At 33.1% G+C, this 19,072-nt stretch overlaps 3 protein-coding genes across 3 annotated transcripts; 2 read left to right on the forward strand and 1 right to left on the reverse strand.

Moving 5' to 3' along the window:
• The first annotated feature begins 421 nt into the window (after positions 1-421).
• On the forward strand, positions 422-1,006 carry LOC108201113 (uncharacterized). Its single transcript, XM_017369417.1, has 2 exons — positions 422-631; positions 821-1,006. Exons 1-2 carry the CDS (start codon positions 422-424, stop codon positions 1,004-1,006), a joined length of 396 nt encoding a protein of 131 aa, XP_017224906.1.
• A 7,537-nt stretch (positions 1,007-8,543) lies between these two features.
• On the forward strand, positions 8,544-10,351 carry LOC108200761 (transcription factor MYB61). The gene is made up of 3 exons (XM_017369009.2): positions 8,544-8,833; positions 8,920-9,049; positions 9,135-10,351. Exons 1-3 carry the CDS (start codon positions 8,701-8,703, stop codon positions 10,102-10,104), a joined length of 1,233 nt encoding a protein of 410 aa, XP_017224498.1. The 5' UTR covers positions 8,544-8,700; the 3' UTR covers positions 10,105-10,351.
• A 3,138-nt stretch (positions 10,352-13,489) lies between these two features.
• On the reverse strand, positions 13,490-18,492 carry LOC108200658 (pectin acetylesterase 10). The gene is made up of 12 exons (XM_017368885.2): positions 18,132-18,492; positions 17,386-17,468; positions 16,541-16,670; positions 16,354-16,427; positions 15,994-16,080; positions 15,773-15,897; positions 15,640-15,700; positions 15,322-15,375; positions 15,152-15,229; positions 14,912-15,017; positions 13,911-14,056; positions 13,490-13,793 (listed from the first exon to the last, which is right to left on the reverse strand). Exons 1-12 carry the CDS (start codon positions 18,325-18,327, stop codon positions 13,686-13,688), a joined length of 1,248 nt encoding a protein of 415 aa, XP_017224374.1. The 5' UTR covers positions 18,328-18,492; the 3' UTR covers positions 13,490-13,685.
• Positions 18,493-19,072: the final 580 nt, after the last annotated feature.

The raw sequence follows: 19,072 nt of genomic DNA on the forward strand, positions 1-19,072 counted from the left end.
ACGCTGGTTAACGACTCTTTTTAATGTTATCTTTCGGACATCCAGTATGCCGAGTGAGTGGCGGTTGAGTGTTGTTGTTCCCATCTATAAAAATAAAGGTGATGCTTAAAGTTGTAGTAATCATCGTGGTATTAAGTTGCTTAGTCATACACTGAAACTATGGGAACGAGTTATTGAGTGCAGGATTAGAAAAATTGTTACCATTTCGGAGAATCAATATAGTTTTATGCCAGGGAGTTCAACCATTGAAGCGATTTATCTCATTCGTTGTCTTATGGAGAAATATCGAGAGCGTCGTAAGGATCTTCATATGGTGTTTATAGATCTTGAAAAGGATTATGATAGTGTACCACGAGCTGTTCTTTGAAGATGTTTAGCAGCGCGAGGGGTTCCAGCAGTGTATATTCAAACCATACGGGATATGTATTCAGCGGTGGGAACATGTGTTCGGACACCTGTTGGCGATACTCAGTATTTTCCAGTTGAGGTCGGGCTTCATCAAGGGTTAGTATTAAGTCCTTTGCTTTTTATAATGGTTTTGGATGTGATTACTCATGACATTCAGGCTCTTGTACCTTGGTGTATGCTTTTTGCCGATGATATTGTATTAATCGCTGAGTCTCGGAACGAGGTTAATGTAAACCTTGAACGGTGGCGTACATCCCTGGAGAGTTATGGATTGAGTCTGAGCTGTTCTAAAATTGAGTAACTATGTGCCAATTTAAGTGAGGAGATTCATGAGGAGGATGTAGTTGTATGTATCGCGGAGGCCCGTGTACCACAAACTAATACCTTTAAATACTTGGGTTCTATCATTCAGAGTAATAGTGATATTTCAGCGGATGTGACTCATCGTATTTTGACAGGATGGCTTTGTTGGAGGGCTGCTACTGGTGTGTTGTGTGATAAAAGTGTACCTTTGAAGTTCAAGGGTAAATCTTATCGTGTGGCAATCAGACCGTCATTACTATATGGTTCTGAGTATTGGCCATTGAGAAAGGCTTAAGAGCGTCGACTGGAGACAGTAGAATTGCGTATGTTGCGTTGGATTTGTGGTAACACTATGACAGATCATATACCGAATGTTACTTTTCGACGCCTTTTAGGGGTTGAGTCTATCTCTAACAAAATAAGGCGTTTACGTTGGTATGGACATGTTCGGCATAAATGTAACTCAGTCCCAGTTCGAAGGGTTGAACGCTTATCGGTTCGGGGCAAGAGAAAGAGAGGCCAACCCCGTCGGACGTGGTCTGATCAATTGAGTTTGGACTTGGGAGCCCTAAATCTCACGGGAGATATGACATTAGATAAGAATGATTAACGACGGCGTATTAGAGTTTTTGAGACTCCGTTTAGTGGCTTACAGGGGTTTTGAGTGTTCTGGTGTTATGCTTTTAGGATAAAGCTCAGATCATTTATTGATAGATGAATTAGCAGCGAAGAGGTTTTGGGTATATTGGCGTTATGCTTTGGCGCAACGGCTCAGATCATTCATGTACAGATGCATTGCCGATAGAGGTGAGTCCCATGTGTTAGAAAACATGGGCCAAGGTACAATCTACTTATATTTCACACAAAACTTTGCCTTGCACTAAGCCGGGGGTCTCACAGAAACAGCCTCCTTACTCTAAATGAGTAGGGGCATGGTCTGCGTACATTTTACCCAAAACCTGCTCTAAGCGGGATATACTGGGTTTGTTTGGTCTGGTTTTGTTTGGTTTCAGAACACTACCCACACCCAGTGTTCTAAAAGTCGGCGATTAATCGGGATTAATCGGGATTAATCGATGTTCAATCGGCCAACGTTTCGATTAAGCGTTAATCGGTAAAAAAATCTTTTTTTCTGAAAATCGGCCAAACTTGGGATTAATCAATCAAAAGTCGGGATTAATCGGAAAAAATCGGTGAATTTAAAAAATTTAAAATACAAAATATTTTTTTTTAAAATTTAAATATAATTTTAAATGAAACAAAAGGCACGAAAATGACAAAACACAGAAATTAAAGTTGTTTTTATTACATTTCACTCTTTCAATATTAGCTTCTAAACTCTAATTACATAAATTTACAATATTTTCCTTCGCAGATTCGATCAAATTCAAGTTTATATATGAGATGATTGAACTTGTATATGTATATAAAGGTGTGTTTTGTGTTATAAAAAATCATTGATCTTTTGATTTTATATGACTATAAATTTATAATATATAATTATATTAATATATATATATAATTTAAAAAATAATATAAATTGATTACGATTAATGATCCGATTAATCACTCCAATTAATCTCCGATTATCTGATTAATCACTGAACGGTACATTCACTGACTAAGTTCAATTCTCGTTATTTACAACACTGCTCACACCTAAAGAATACATAGAACCGAAGAACCAGGAATTTTACGTATTTTCTGTAATTTCATGTAATTTCATGTACGCTGCCATACATCACATACCTTTAGCCGAGAATTTTTGTCATTGAAGATACTCTGTGGTTTTGCCGGTCACAGTGTCACATTACACTACAAAATTCGACGCGTAATGAAACATTAACTAATTAACATTAACTAATTAACATAGACGTTGTGTACTCCCTCTGTCCCGATTAGTTGTATACGCTATTTTCTGACACGTATTTTAAGACTATTTTAAAATATAGTTCTATATTTTTTTTTAATTTTTTTTTCTAAATAAAAATTTGATGTCTAAACTTTTATTCAAAAAAAGAAAATTTTCAAAAAATATTATACAATTATATTTTCTTGAAGCCTCGAAATGCGTGCAAACAGTGAACGTATACACCCCACTGGAACGGAGGGAGTATATAATAACGATTCCCCAAAAATTGCCTGATAAATTAGTTTTCAATTGATGAGGATCACAACTACAAAATGCGCATATAAAAAATTTCGAAAAATCTTTTAATAATTAATTAGGTTTTATTGAGCACAATTAGTAGATAAGTGTAGCCGTCGGGAACAGGTTAATTGATGAGAAAACTTGTCCGTATTCCAGTTCTAGAAATGATAGAAGACCACCCTATTATTGTGACTTTGTGGGTGTAGGCTATATCGTATACATGCATGTAAATATATTAATCCCTCCCGTATATAATATTGATTTGTTATATTGCAGGATTTATTTTTTAATTAATAAATAAATTATTATAATTATTCGGGGTTGGTAGAGCTAAGGTCTTGTGTTCAAAAGTAAAGATGCTCTGGATAATTAACTAATACTAGCCTTGAACCCGTGCAAAGCACGGGAGGCTATATTATTTTGAATTTATTATATATAATTTTAATTTTAATATCATTTTATTAGTGATTAGTATTAACTAATTATAAATTATATTTAAAAGAATAAAATTGGAGTTTTTATCTTGTAGTATATCAAACTGTTTAGAGATGTAAGACTATGAGAACTCTACGTGCAACAGACTTTTAGTTAGAAAGTGAATCACCAAATCAATGTGACCAAACCAAAAATTTGTACGACTACAAATTATACCCATGTTGGCTTATTATAGTATAGTATAGATTTATAGTTATTTAATTTAATATATATATTGCAATATGGCTATGGCTCTAAGCTGGCAATCAAAGAGTTAATTACCAAAAGAAATCGGAGGAAAAGACAAAGTAACGTCGAACTGTTTATTTTATGTAAATACGGTTCACCATAATTGCAAGTCGTAGCTAATCATAGGCATTTCTTATCTGCAAGAACATTTTACTTTTTTCTAATCATTTTGCTGATTTTGTGTTTGGAATCTCAACAACGACTTTTGTTCAAGTTTGATTAGTTTTGTAAGAGCTTCACATGCATTTCTCAAGCCAAATGTCCTCTTCTCCTTCCCAGTTCCCACTGTGTTAATTGGGTGTCAAGACCGGGTTAAATTAATGTGTTACAGAATTTTAAAGATTAGTATTAATATTATTAAAAATACATTAATATTATTTTTAAATATTCATAAACTGATAAACCTTAAAAAAGCAGTTCTCTCTCAAAATTAGGGTTTGCCGTTTTGAGAGTCGACTCCAAGTTCTAACCTCCACTTCTCCGCTCTTCATCTTTCACCCCCTACTGATTAATCATCTTCATTCTTCCATCTTATCTCATATTTATTAGTTTTATAAATAAAACCAAGATCTAATTTTTTTGGGTGAGTTCTTGTTGAGTACCTTGTCATCAAGGTTATGCCCATCTTTTTGGGATGTTTGTGTCTGTTTTGATGTTTCTTTGTGTTTTGTTATGGGTCTCGGTAATGTTTCTAAGGAGTTACATGATATTTTGGGTAATCTATGAGGCTTGTATCAGATATGGTACGATGGTGAATATCCTTTCACGACATAAAATTGTTCATCTTTTGGGGTCATTTGTTGATCCAATATCGGTTGATGTAACTGATAATTTTGAACATTGGGCTACAAATGCTGCTTATGTGAAGGTCAATTTCGATGCTATTATGTTCACAACTGATGTAGATTGGATTGTTCGAGATTTGATTGTAATACTTTTTAATTTAAAGAATTTAAATATTCTATTTGTTAAGCGATCTGAAAACAAAACGGCTATATGTTTAACTCGTTTTTTGTTTCTTAATCAGGTTGTAATTGACAGTTCGAGGGTTTGTCCCGACTGAGTTTCAGTTATTTATTAAATTCTTCGCTTTTCGTAAAAAAAAATTAATATTAATGTTCATTGATTCTTGTATATATAGATTTATAATTATAAATAAATTAATATTGATGATAAAAAATTTGAAGGTTGTTGGGTTGACTAAACTATGAAAAATAAGGAGTTTTGGGATTTTAGTTGTTTTGAATTGGACGACTTGTCATGTTTCGATATTTTAATTGTATATCCTATTGAATCATGATAAAGTAGTTCACGATATTTATTCCATTATTTTTTTGGGATACTTTAGAATTAATCTTTTAATTTTACTAACTTGTAGCTCTTGTGATAAAATGTAATTCATAATATATATATTAGAATAATATATTTTTTAAATAATGAATAAATATTTATAGTTTAATATTTATTAGACACATTAAATATATTTCTAATAATTTAAACTGTCAAATAACTTATTAATAAATAATTATGAGAAATGTATTTTATGTTGATGTTTAAAGGAGTGTCGGTTATAGTTAAATATATATATTAAAATTATACCCTTATATATAATAAATTTAATGAGGCTAATTTGGTTATTCCATACAGTACCCATGAATATATATGAACTATTAGATCTTATTTTTTAATAAATAGTTAAGATTATATAATAATTAAAATATTTTATATAGTATTTACATAAAAATAAAACTTAAGCTTTCGATTGTACTAAATTAAATAGAAGCAGGCTTTTTAAGTAGTGTTTCTTTTATGCCTCTAAATAAAATAAATAGAGGTTTTGTAAATATAAAATTGAAGCATATTTTGTAATTAATATATGAGTTTTATTTTTTATATTTCTAAATGCCGCAGAATAAATTTGAAACATTATATCTTGCTATTTGATAAACGTTTAAGCTTAAATAATAATAGAAGATATTCATGTACAATATTTAAATATATATAAGTCATATTTTTGATGTTATAAATCATTTAGAAGTTGGTTTTTGTATTTAAATATAATATGCTTTCTTTTTTTATGTTTGAATAATAAAAAATGTTTTGTCAAAATGATTCTCATTATAAAATTCATAACTACTTTTTCTATATTCCTATTTTTTGTTCTCATTCAAATATAATTGTTAAATTATCTTTAAATCTTTTTATTTTTGACAAAATGAAAAGTTTGATTTCAGACATTTATAATCAACGTATAAAATATGAGTAAGATAAATTTATAAATTAAATCATAATTATAAAATACCAAAGATTAGCCAGCATCGGTACACATCCTAGAGGTTAAAAGTACGTTAAGTTTATTATAAAATACCAAAAATTATTGAGTCCGACAAAAATAAGTGGTTATAATATTTATTATGATATAAAAGATTACAATATACAATTTTATTTTTATCATATCTTAAAAATTTTAAAGTGTAGAAAAAATAAGATTTATTTGCTAATGTAACTAAAAATGGTAGAAACAATAAATTAGGGTTTCCAGTTTTGAGAGTCGACTCTAAGGTTCTAGCCGCTACTTCATCGTTTTTCATTCTTCGTCCTTTCTACTTGTTCATCATCTTCGCTCTTCCATCTCATCTCATCTCGTATCGTATTTATCAGTTTTATCAATAAAATCAAGATCTAAGAGTATCTTGTCATCAAGGTCGTGCCCATCTTTTTAGGAAGTTTGTGTTTGTTTTGATATTTCTGTGTGTTTTGTTATGGGTGTCGGTAACGTTTCTAACCAGGCTTGTATCAAATATGACACGGTGGTGAATATTGCAAAATATCGCAAGAGCTTACCTTTCAAGACATAAAATTGTTCATGTTTTGGGGTCATTTGTTGATTCAATATTAGTTGATATAACTCATAATTCCGAATATTGGGTTATAGATGTTGTTGCTTATGTGTAGGTCGATTGCATTACTACTATGTTCACAATTGATGTAGCTTGGAGTGTTCGAGATTTCATTGTAATACTTTTAGTTTAAAAAAATTTAAATATTCTATTTGTTAAGCGATCAGAAAAACAAGTGGCTATATGTTTAGCTCGTTTTTTTGTTTATTAATCAGGTTGTAATTGATATTTCGAGGGTTTGTCGGCTGTGTTTCAGTTATTTGTTTTATTATCCACTTTTTGTCAAAAAAAATGATAAAATATATTATACATAAATATGTTAAAAATCATACATAAAAGTTATATATATTACTCCCTCAGTCCCTCTCAATTCTTAACCTGGGGGACGGGAATGTGAAACGCACTTTAATGCTCCTATCAAGTACATTTCTATATCTTTTTAAGATTTTATTTTTTCGAATAAAAATTTAATGTTTAAAATTTTATTCAGAAAAAGAAAATTTTTAAAAAAGTTATGGAACTATGTTTAATGCACATTAAAATACGTGTCGAGCAGTGGAAAAAAATGTTAAGAAATAAGGGTGACACATGGAGTATTAAAATTTAGGTGAAATCATATTTAATATTAATATTAATATTGTTAAAAAAAGTTTTCTATATCCCTGAAGAGTATAGACGGTGGCGGAACCGAGGGGGATACGGGATATTAGAGCCCCCCTGAACTCGAAAAAACAGTGTAGATTTTTTTTCCCAGCCCCCGTTGAATTATTGATGTCAATATAACTTTTTAGCCCCCGCTGAATTATAAACATCATATAGAGGATATTGCTTTTCAAATTTCAAGATATGATATTTTCATTGATTCTGAGATAAACTGCTATTCCATAATCTTTTTGTATCTGTTGTGATTTTGTATAAAGATATTGTTTAGAATTAGAAAAAAAAAAAAAAGGAAGATCCACCTTTAACTTAAGTGATATAGGAACGGAAGATAATTTAACACTATTTTGATTGAAATAGTTTTTTTTTTTTTTTTGAATAAAATTGAAATAGTTTTTAAAAACGCACTTTAGTATATGAAATAAGAAAAGAAAAGAGTTCAGAAGATGATATAGATGAAAGAAAAGACACGAGATATGTCTTTTTACAAAATAGATTTAGATCCCCTTATAAATACGTATTGAAGGTCCTTACCATTTATTAAATAACCTTAAAATTCATTTTCTTATTAACTTACTTTTCTATTTTCAGGTAAAATAAATATTTTAATCATGAAAATCATAAGTGGATTATATATTGTTCAATGAAAAATCATTAAAAGGAATCAAGATATCGAACCGCGAACCGGATTCGCGGGTCATCATACCCGATTCATAAGAACTAGCGTTTTATGTACCCGATCATGTACCTCATACTCGAACGACCCGTAAACAATATTGTTTAAGGCCCAAAACTTAAGTCCTGGTTCCGCCGGTGAGTATAGACTGTGGGTATTATCTAATCATCTACTGTACTAGCTTATATACTGTCGAATTCCTAAAAAAGAAAAAACTTGGCTTAATAAATATAATTGCGTGCATGTTTAATTCTTATTTAAAAAAACTTCTTCTAGGAATAAAAATCATACAGAAAAGTTGGACTTAAAAATTTTGCAAATATTAAGTGTACAGAAATCTGAAGTAAAATCTAATGCTGAACCGGTGCGATAATTCCATGGTAAATCTTTTTGGGAAAAATGCTGCAGGTTACAGCGTTTACTCGAATATTGTTTCTTGTAGCAAACTAGAAAATTGCAGGAGGGGAGGGATACAAGTTGTAAATTCACAAAATTATATACTCCCCTACATACCATATAATATATCTGTCAATAAACCCCACCAGTGCTGTCAAACTCATTAATTCTAAAACTATAAGATGAGACATATGCAAGCAAGTCTGATGAGCATTATTATTGGAGCTAACACACACACACTGCATTTTTAAATAAAATTTGGAAAATGCAAAACAACAAAATGATGATATTAAATTCAGAACCACAAAAGTGGCCTTACTTTTCTCTCTTTCATAAGCTAGCCAGCTGCCCCTCCTTGCTATTAATTTGATTCACTTACCTATCACCTCTCCATTTCATTTTCTAAACTCTCTCAATCTTCACTAACCAACTGTTTATAAACACAGACTGCTTAAAGCTTTTTATTGCAGCTAGCCTTCCACATGGGAAGGCACTCTTCTTGTTACAAGCAGAAGCTGAGGAAAGGGCTTTGGTCTCCTGAGGAAGATGATAAACTTATCAAACATATCACAAAACATGGTCATGGCTGTTGGAGTTCTGTCCCTAAGTTAGCAGGTAATTTTGTTTTCAATTTCGATATCGAATTTCAGCATGTATGTTTTTGTTGTGATCAGCTGCATTTTTGTGGTATGGGTGAGCAGGACTTCAGAGGTGTGGGAAAAGCTGTAGGTTAAGGTGGATTAATTATCTGAGACCTGATCTTAAGAGAGGAACATTCTCAGCTCAAGAGGAGAATATGATTATTGAGCTACATGCAGTTCTTGGAAACAAGTATGTAGATTATGAGATTATTGCATGATACTTTCTCACATGACAAGACTACTTAATATGATTAGTGTTTTGTGTTTTTTCTCAGATGGTCTCAGATTGCAGCTCAGTTACCTGGGAGAACCGACAACGAAATCAAGAATCTATGGAACTCATCCATCAAGAAGAAGCTAAGGCAAAAGGGCATTGACCCCAACACACACAAACTCCTCTCTGAGGTTGAAAATGATAAGGATCAGAAGGCGTCCGCGAGCAATAACAAGGCATCTGAACAAGACTCGTATGAGCTGAATTATGAAACCTCGAATCAAGAATTGGTAGAGGAGAAGCCTAACCATCCATACACACTAATTGATAATTTGACAGCACCTACTCATGAATTCTTCCTCAACAGGTTTGTGAGTTCACATGATCAAGCCTCGACCTCTAAGCCTCAAGATTTAGGGAATTATCTGTCTTTTGATTATGGTCGTTCGGATATAGGCCTTACTGTGAACCAAAATACTAGCAATCTCTTCTACAATCCAGTGCCCAAGTCATCAGAGATGATGTCTGAATTGATAGCTTCTTCACCCGCGATCATCCCATCAATATCAAACACATTTCTCTCCAGTCCATCAAGTATGAAGCCTTCCATCAGTCTCCCAGACTCTGATCCTCAAATGGGATCTTTTCATCTTCTCAACAGGCTTCAGAATTGGGACACCAATACACTCACCAATAGTAACACTAGTGATGATTCTTTTCGATGGGGAGCTCAAGATGTTGGGAAACTAGAGAAAGATCAAGGCCATGACATTCATTCAGTCCAAGGACAACACGACAACATCAAATGGAACGAATACCTTCAAACTCCATTTTTACATTCTGCACTACAAAATCAAAATTCTCAAGAGCTGTACAATGGTCAAGACACTAAACCAGAAACGCAATTCATGGCGAATTTGCCATGGCATCAAAGCCAGCAACCGCAACCACAGCCTATGCAAGCTGCAGCCACAGATGTATATGGTAAGCATTTTCACAGACTGCCAGCCACCTTTGGACAATTTTCTTGATTATTAGCCTAAATGGAAAGCCTTCAATTTCAAAGGGTGTGTGCTATAGATGTTTTTGGTGTTGTCCTTTTCTTTTCGAAACTATATTTAAATTGTGTAAATAGGCCTGATACAAGAATATCTCAGCATTGCTATACCTGAATACTATAGAAAATATTCTTATGACTGCTAGTCCTATTTGGTATGTACCGGTATAGAATTACATAATAAGTATCAGCTGCTATAAATTTATGTTTTGGATTTTAAATCTCTATATCAGATGACCATGTTTGCTAAACAGAATTCTGTTTACAGTAATGTGATTCTTTGCAGAAACTGCAAGTTTTTCTCCAGAGATGGTCACTATCTGCATATGAAAATATTTTTTATTTGGCTCATTATAAATTTAAATTTGTAAACCTTAGCCTGACCTATCTCTTTCAGGAACAGACCCTTGAGAAATTTTAAAGGAGATAAAACTCACAAAAATTCAAAAACAACATTGAAGAAGCAATTTCTTTTTCTTAAATGGGGGTCTATCATTGTCTGCCAAAGATGTTGATAGTTTTCACTTTTTTACAGCCCATGGTTAATTAGGTAGTTACATTTTTTAGAAGAAACAGCATCAACATGTTTAAGAGTCCCTGTATGCATGTTAATTAGACTTTGGGTATGCTGCAATTAAAAGATGCTGCATGTTCACTGTGCAATGCACCCCACAGGAAACAAGAAAATATTGGCATGGTCTACAGAAATGAGAGCCACAAATTCTTTTTCCATCGAATAAACCAAACTAAACATATCCTATATATATATGATCCGAGTACAAAGCCTCTAGTTCCGTGATACCTCAAGTTCGGGAAAAAAAAGAGTAAAATGTAGGCGGAACTTTATCCATTTTTGCATTTTAGTAGCCGAAATTTCAAATTTACAAATAAGTGGCCAGATTTTGTTTTTTTGTTTCAAAGAAATGGCTAACAGCCACTTTTCTGAGAAAAATAATAACCTTTTTTTCTCAAAAAGTGGCTCTAAGCCACCTGTTTGATGAATTAAGACAATGTATGGAAACCGTTTTGCAGATTTGAATTTCCGACCACCAAAATGAAAAAATGGATGAAGTCCGGCCACTAGCATATATTTTACTAGAAAAAAATATATATAACTCTTCTGAAAACAATCTCCGAAAAAATGGAAAGGAATAAAAAAATTATTTAAAGTGAATAGAGTGGAATTTCTTTGCAGTTTATGATGTGTGTGCACAGCATGAATCTGTCCTTGATGGGCCTCAAACTTCTACTAATCGTGGGAAGAACAAAGTACAAGGGTCCCCTTTTGTGGAAATGTATTAATTGAGACGTTACATGATAATGGAAATAATATTATTTTTGATGTTTCCTTGAAACGTAAGAGAATTACATGATTGGAAATGAGGTAGAAATATTCTTTGTTAATGACCTTAGGGAAGTATTTTATCACAAATAAGCAACTTCCTGCCTATTTCACTCGGGCTTTTAATTTCTTTGAAATTTGGAAGTAGGATCAAAATTTCGAGACAAACTTTGGATACTACATGAATTTGATATCATATTAAATAATCAGATATCCGAGAAATCATAATATAGATCATATTAAATAGGATCATCTTATGTCGTTGAACAACTTAAAATTGAAAATAAATTAGAAACTGATGATCAGAAATCAGTTTGAGATATTTTTACCGTTACTTAATTTTTTAAACTTTTTCTTGATAAAAGTTAACCATAAATCAGTTCTATTTTTATTATTATATTTTTAATAATATATAAATTAATAATAAATCAAAAACTATCAAACACGTATTTTAAATTATCAACCTATCATATTAAGTCATATTAAATTATAAATCATGATTTTAATTTTCCCCCAGCCCACCTCTTCAAAAGAAACAACTCAAATTTACAACATGAAAAGTAAGGATGTGTAGTAAAGAGATTTTACTGTTTAGCTACAGAGAACATTATATGGTAGGCCACAAAAATGCAGGCACGTACGTGGGTACTCCCACGTGCGTCTCTGTGTTCATGGGAGTATATGATTATTACTTTCTAAAAAATCTCATTTTCATTTTAAAATTGTGAATTTATGTTATAGAGCCAGTTCCAAAGTTAGATGAGAACTTTGTTTCATCGATTCATCTCGCACCACCGATAATATAATCAACTCATCTGGCACCAGCTCATCTTGCACCGTTGTTTAGATAAACGGTTAAGATTAAATTATGAAAATTTTGGGCATCTTTTGAGGAATTTGGGTTCACATGTGACTAAAATTGTGATTTTTTAGCATTTGTGAGTATATTCTGGGCTCTTCTTCTTTAAAAAACATAGGTTCATATGCATATTTGCCGGGGCGGATCTAGTAAGGAGAATGGAACACACGTGCCTCCTAAAATTTTTTTTAAAAATTTTCTTTATCATTTTAAATTTTGCATATTACAGAAGTGGCCCTTAAAATTTAAAAAAATATAGACGTTTTCCGAAAATTTGCTTGGTGCCCCCAAGATTTTGTTTCTAGATCCGCCCCGCATAATTGTATATATTACTCCCTCCGTCCCAATTTATGTGTCTTATTTGACTTTTTATGATCAAATTGACCAAATTTTGACCAGTAATTAGTAATTATTCTTACATGATCTTGAAGATCTAAAAATACATTTTAAAGTAGAATAGATGTAGATTCTTGTAATATATTTTTCATAATTTTTTCTAATTATTTTATATGCGTAAATTACAGTCAAAGTTTGATTAATTTGACCATAAAAAATCAAACAAGACAAATAAATTTGGACGGAGGGAGTAATATTTGTATGTTACTGAGGATGCATGTGAAGTGAATAATTGGGTCTTTAAATTTGAGTGAGGCCCTACAATCTTACATGCAGAAGAGTAGAAAGAAAATGAGATGGAAAAGAAGGGTAAATGATTAGATGCAATTTTCAGATTTACTGCATCTTCATGCACTTTCGAATCAGATTATTTTATTTTATGCTTCTCTGCAGAAAATGTCGAAATGAAGGCAGTCATGTATAAGAATAAAGCCGGTGGCTAAGACATGAAGGATATTAAACATTTAGATTTTCTAATGGTGTGACAGCTTCTTCAGAATCCTCATGACAGTACGTGGATTTTTCGCGGAAACAACTTCTCTACTCCGGAGATATTTTGGAATCTTGTTCTGTTCTATTAGAATAACAACAGAAGCTCTCTCTCTCTCTCTCTCTCTCTCACCTGATCAAAATTTGTATCACATTTCTCATTCTGTTCCAAACAAAGACAAACACTCTGGAAATTGAATTTTAAGCCTCAGTAAATCAAAGCAGAGAATTATAGTTCATTTAAGTAACTAATGCTAAGGTTTCCCTGTAACATGAATCAAAAGTCACTCAAGTAACATCTCTTCGTGTAGAAGCGGATAACTTACATTTCTATACAACAAATTATGTTTTGTTGTCACTGTTAATAATAGTATTGCTAGAGAAGAACATATCAAGAAAACTCAATGCATTGAGGTTACTAATGTAGAACTAGTCGATTAGCAGAAAAATTAAAATATATGTCACCAGCTCATCTAAATACCAGGTTGTGGCAAGTTTTGTCGCAGGGGTAAGCACAGTCAATCGCCTTGCATCCAGCTCGATCAAAATACCAATCTCCAACAGCGAGTGCAATGCCCTGCACACACAGGTGTTATACGCAAAGTTAGATGTATGTCTGCTTGCAAACATGCAGGCTTTCTTAGTCTTTTGAATGTGCGGATACAATAGGATTAAATGCATGATTAAGGTGTACCTTGTTGCCAATAAGGGGCGAATTATCTGAAAACCATGTATCCTGCCTCTCAGATTGGCAATGAGCAAAACATGAATTCAAAAATACACCATTCTTTGGGGAATTTGCGAAACCTTTTACCACATGCACCATATAATCTCTGAACCCTGTTCAAATATCAAGCAGAATAAGTTAAATAAATGATACTATCTTCTAGGGGTGAGCAAAAAACCGAATTGAAACCGAAACCGTAACCGAAACCGGTGAAAACCGATAAAAACCGAACCGCCTAAAACCGAACCGATCCGAAACCGAAAATTTAAAAACCGAACCGATTATAACGGTTGCGGTTCCGGTTTTAGGCCAAAACCGAACCGCAAAAACCCGAACCGAACCGATTATTAAAATAAATATTATTTATATTTATATATATGTATATTACACATAATTTATATAAATATTTATATATAACATATAAATGTGATGAACAAAGTAAAATGAGACGGGGGAGGTTACTAGGAAGTGGGGTTGAAATGTGCTGAGGTTGTTTCGTTAAAATTGTTTTATCCGAACTAGTTCTTCCACCGAGCACTTTCTTTTAGTATCACTACAATTGAGTCGCTAATCTACTTCCATCATGATCCCCACATAATATATAAGTTTCATTTGTAATATGATCTTGTTTAAATCCGATAATATAATAATGTGGTTCGTTATTAAATTTGAAGTATATATCGAACCAACATAAGTTATCTACTAATTTAATTTGAAAGTATGTTTCTTATTTTTATTTATTGCGGTTCTAAAACCGAAACCGAACCGTTTGAAACCGAACCGAGGTTTTTTGAAACCGAAACCGATCCGACGGTTCGGTTGCGGTTACGGTTTTCAATTTTAAAAACCGAACACTTGCGGTTCCGGTTGCGGTTTTACCCTAAAATCGCACCGATCCGCACCGTGCTCTCCGTATCTTCTTACATATTGAACCAAGAAAACACAAATTTCCAAATTATTTAGCTCACTCTGTAGAAATTGGATTTGCGATGTTGAACAATGGGCATGATTCATTTTGCATGCACCCCAATAGTGATGAGGATCAGCCGCAGGAGGAGCTAAGCTGGCTGTAACCTGAATAATTAAAGTGAGGATAAATGAAGCTTGATATCAGATTTGTGCGAGTTCAGTAGCTTTTCAATCACACTATATTCAGCTAAAAATATATGTATGGTATTCAGCATGTGGTAACAGAAATGAGATAATACCTGCCATGAATCATAAGCTGCATTGAGAAGAAAAAGTGGAGTTTTTATGCTGGAAATCAAGTTTTGAGGGAAGAAGCACTGAAATGATGAAGGTAGACAAACTAAGAATTAATTCACTTATGAAACCAGGTCATAATCTATTGTCCTAAATAATGAAAACAAGATCTCACTGAAGTTGGATCAAGGTGGTTAGTGCAAGTACGAGGCAAGTTCCTGTGCACTCCCTGTAAAATTAATGCCAAAACTCATTTGTTAATCATCATCCAGTCTTGAAGCTATTCAAGTATAGATCATTAAAGTTGCTTTTAAGAATATGCAGTCATCGAAATGTAGTTTACTGCTGTTATAGCTACAGATGTGGCAAGTAACTTTGAAGATGGCTTCAAATTGATAATAGCGTACAGAAACCAACAAGCAAGCAAGTGCATAGGAGATATATAAGTCCGTAGGACTTTTCATCCAAAAATGAGAAGGCTCCATACAAGTACCTGTAACTTAACTACACCATGAAAAAGATTTCTAAGAGTGTGGCCGCCAGCAACATCAACCCTACATGAGGTGAAAAGTACTTCAAGTACTGTACTCAGAAAATATCAAAGCTACGAGGGTTAAGGTACTTACGCATCCAAGAATAATCCACCATCACTTAGGCATTTTACTTTGGTACTGCTCGGGAACAACTCGCGGAATTCATCACACTTCAGAATAGAAGCTAGACCTCCAGCAGAGCATCCAGAAAGAAGTGCCTAGAAAATGGTATGACCACCAAGATTTAATGAGAAAAATTGAGAAAAGAAAGAAATGAACTGAAAGAAATAAACAACTTGGAATAAAGAGAAAACCTGCTTTGCGTGACCCATCCCCTTTGCTTTTAAATCTCGCATAGCAGCCCACCATATTCGTTGACCTCTGAAATGCAGTCCAGCAGCCTAAACACGATATCAGTTTATTTTGTTCAGCACAAACGAGGTAGGTAAACATTTATAAGGTTCATGAAGAAAGTTATTATTCAACTATTGTATTCATATATACTGAGAGGACATTGAAACATCTTTTCACTCAGCCAATGCTGAAAACCATTATGAGTTTTTTTGGGATCACTCTTCTTAACTGCTGGCATTTCGTGTTGGCCAAGAAGCACAATGAATTCAAATCAAACATTTGCATATACATAAATTGATCAGCCACCTACTAACACAAACCTTATTTTCACCATCTCCAGCAAAAGAGGCACCATCACAATAACGTAGCTTTACTCTATTCCAATTGAAAAAATCTGCACGAGTAAACAAGAGCATTTCGGTAACATTAATGAGTATAAAGAATAATACTTGTAACGGACAACTGATAAATGTACTGGTTCAAACCTCTCAGATATGGTGCCCTTACCTGGATTTAGTTCCACCTTATTGCTAAGGATACCTGCAAATACCACTTCTTTTTCCATATGATTTAATGATCCACGCCTTGTCTTCTTACGGTAAACACAAGATCTAACAGTGTCACACCAACCCCCTCCCTGTCATAGAGTATTGTGCAAAGTCAGGTTCTTGCTTAACATTAAAGGTAATACAATTGAACAATTGGACAAATTAAGTTGGTATACACTTATTGCAGTATTACGAGAATGCGGTGAACATGCCTCAAAGAATATTTGAGAGAAAAACTGGCATTTGAATAAGGTATGTGTATACTCCTTATGTCTCAGCATTGCGCCTTATGAAAATAATCAAACAACTCCAGACTAGGCTTTTGGCATATACTCCTTACGTCGCAATAATATGTGTACGAAGTCAAAATGGTAGTGAAAGGCAGCTTATGGAAATGTTAGTAATCAGATGATACTATCTATACTTCCTTTTATGTGTGATATCTGATAAGAGATTCAGAAGTTTTGCTCTTTAGTATATGTAAGAGTATATTGTACCTTTAGTTATTTAAAATAAGAACATTTTAAAAAACAGAAACAGATATTACTAATTTAAGTTTTAAGCTACCTTCATCAAAGAATATTATACTGCAATTCTGAGTTCAGAATACTTAAAGTAGCAAGGGCGGAAGGGGGTGGAAGAAGCTGGCTAAATATTTGGTAAATTTGGGGAATTGAGAAAGGCGATTGCATCCGATGATGGAGGTCTATTATAGCATAGAGATACAAACCAAATGTTGAGCAATTACATTATATATGCATCCCAGAGCAAGTATTAGATGTCATCTGTAAAGAGAAGCCGCACCTCTAGTTGAATGAGCCAACTGTTTGCTCCTGAACCATACCCACGATGCAAATGATAACCAGGTAAAGTTCCATCTAAACATACTTTAAAAAGAAGCAAAAAAATCATTAGGATATATACCAAATTTCATAACAGGATAGAGGACATCAAATTTGAGCATAAAGAAAGTCTCTTAAGAACTGAAAATCTGATATCAAATAGCATGTTTCAAAAGTGAGATCTGCATATGTTAATGCCTTATTTTGGGTCTAAACTGATCACAAACAGCCTAATTACAGCAAACTTAACAATTCAGATAAATATAAAGCATAAAAATACAAGAATACATCAATTCAACACAATTTTGTAAATGCAGACATCAAAGCAAACAATGAACATTAAGGAGAAAACCTATAAGCATCGGTAACTTCTGAAATCGCAGAAACTTACTAATGGGCATCACATTAACACTAGTACATCCATGCCAACAAAAACATGTCAAAGACATACTATAATGCATCTAAGAAATAAACTAAAAAATTATACTTGTAACTGACAACATTTTTTTTATTTTTTTTCGACAAATATGGTTTATAGCCTTACAAGTGAATATCTGTTCTAATAAATTCTCGAGGTGAGCCAGGAGTCAAATCTAGGACCTGGGACGACAGAGGATAAGCTCTTAAGTACTTGAGCTATCCAACCGTGCTCACTAATAACATTTTAGGAGCAAAAAAAAGCATCACACACACTAGAAGAGAGAGTACCAGCCCGTTGAGCAGCAGCTCCATGAATGACAGTGAGTCCAACAGTAAGAGGATTATTCTTAGCAGACACTCCAAACCCAGAATCCTGAGCAAAAACCTCCTCAGTTCCATTCAAATACTCATCATACTCATACCCTTTGCTCACTCCAAGAACCCCAACAAAAACTAATCCCCACAAAACCAAAATCTTCCCCATTTCACCTCAAAAAAGAGACAATCTTTATGTGGAAGTTCTAAATTCTTGTTATAAAAGATAATGACATGTATGAAGATGGGACAAGATGGAGATACCTTTCCTCAAGCGAGAGGCTTGGAGTTGAAAGGTTGGTTTGTATTTATATGTTACAGCATTGTGTGAAATGTGAATCTGGGTTGCAGTTAAAGTGGAGTAAAAGACATTCCTACACAGAGTGAGTGGTAATGAAATGAGTGAAGATGGCTCCTTCAAATTTATAACCACCCGGAACACAATCTTTACAAAACTAACCACCCAAATTTTCAATTTACAAAACTAACCACCCTAAATATTGGAGACCTCGGGCGAACACAGAAAGAAGTGATAAACTTCTTAAAGCCCCAACAAAAGGCGGACACAATTGGTGTCTTTACTGTGAACGCCCCATGTAGGGGCGAACACAGTTGAGTTTAAAAACTCCCAGTCTGTTACATTAACACAGCTTCTATCTTGCACAACTACAATCGAACATGTGTACGTGTTTTTCGTTTTTTATTTTTTCCTGATTCGTTAAATATAGTTAAGTTGCATTTATATGATACAATTTTTTTATATTTCTTTGAATATTTTTATATTCCTAATTTTTATTTATTTTTATTTTTAATATTTCGTAATGCTTAGGTACCATTAATATTTCTATTTCATTTATAAAAAATTCAAAAAAACTAAAAATTATGATTATTTTATTTATAAAAAATAAAAAACA

Source organism: Daucus carota, chromosome 9 (assembly GCF_001625215.2).
Source record: "Daucus carota subsp. sativus chromosome 9, DH1 v3.0, whole genome shotgun sequence".
Taxonomy (NCBI): Eukaryota; Viridiplantae; Streptophyta; class Magnoliopsida; order Apiales; family Apiaceae; genus Daucus; species Daucus carota.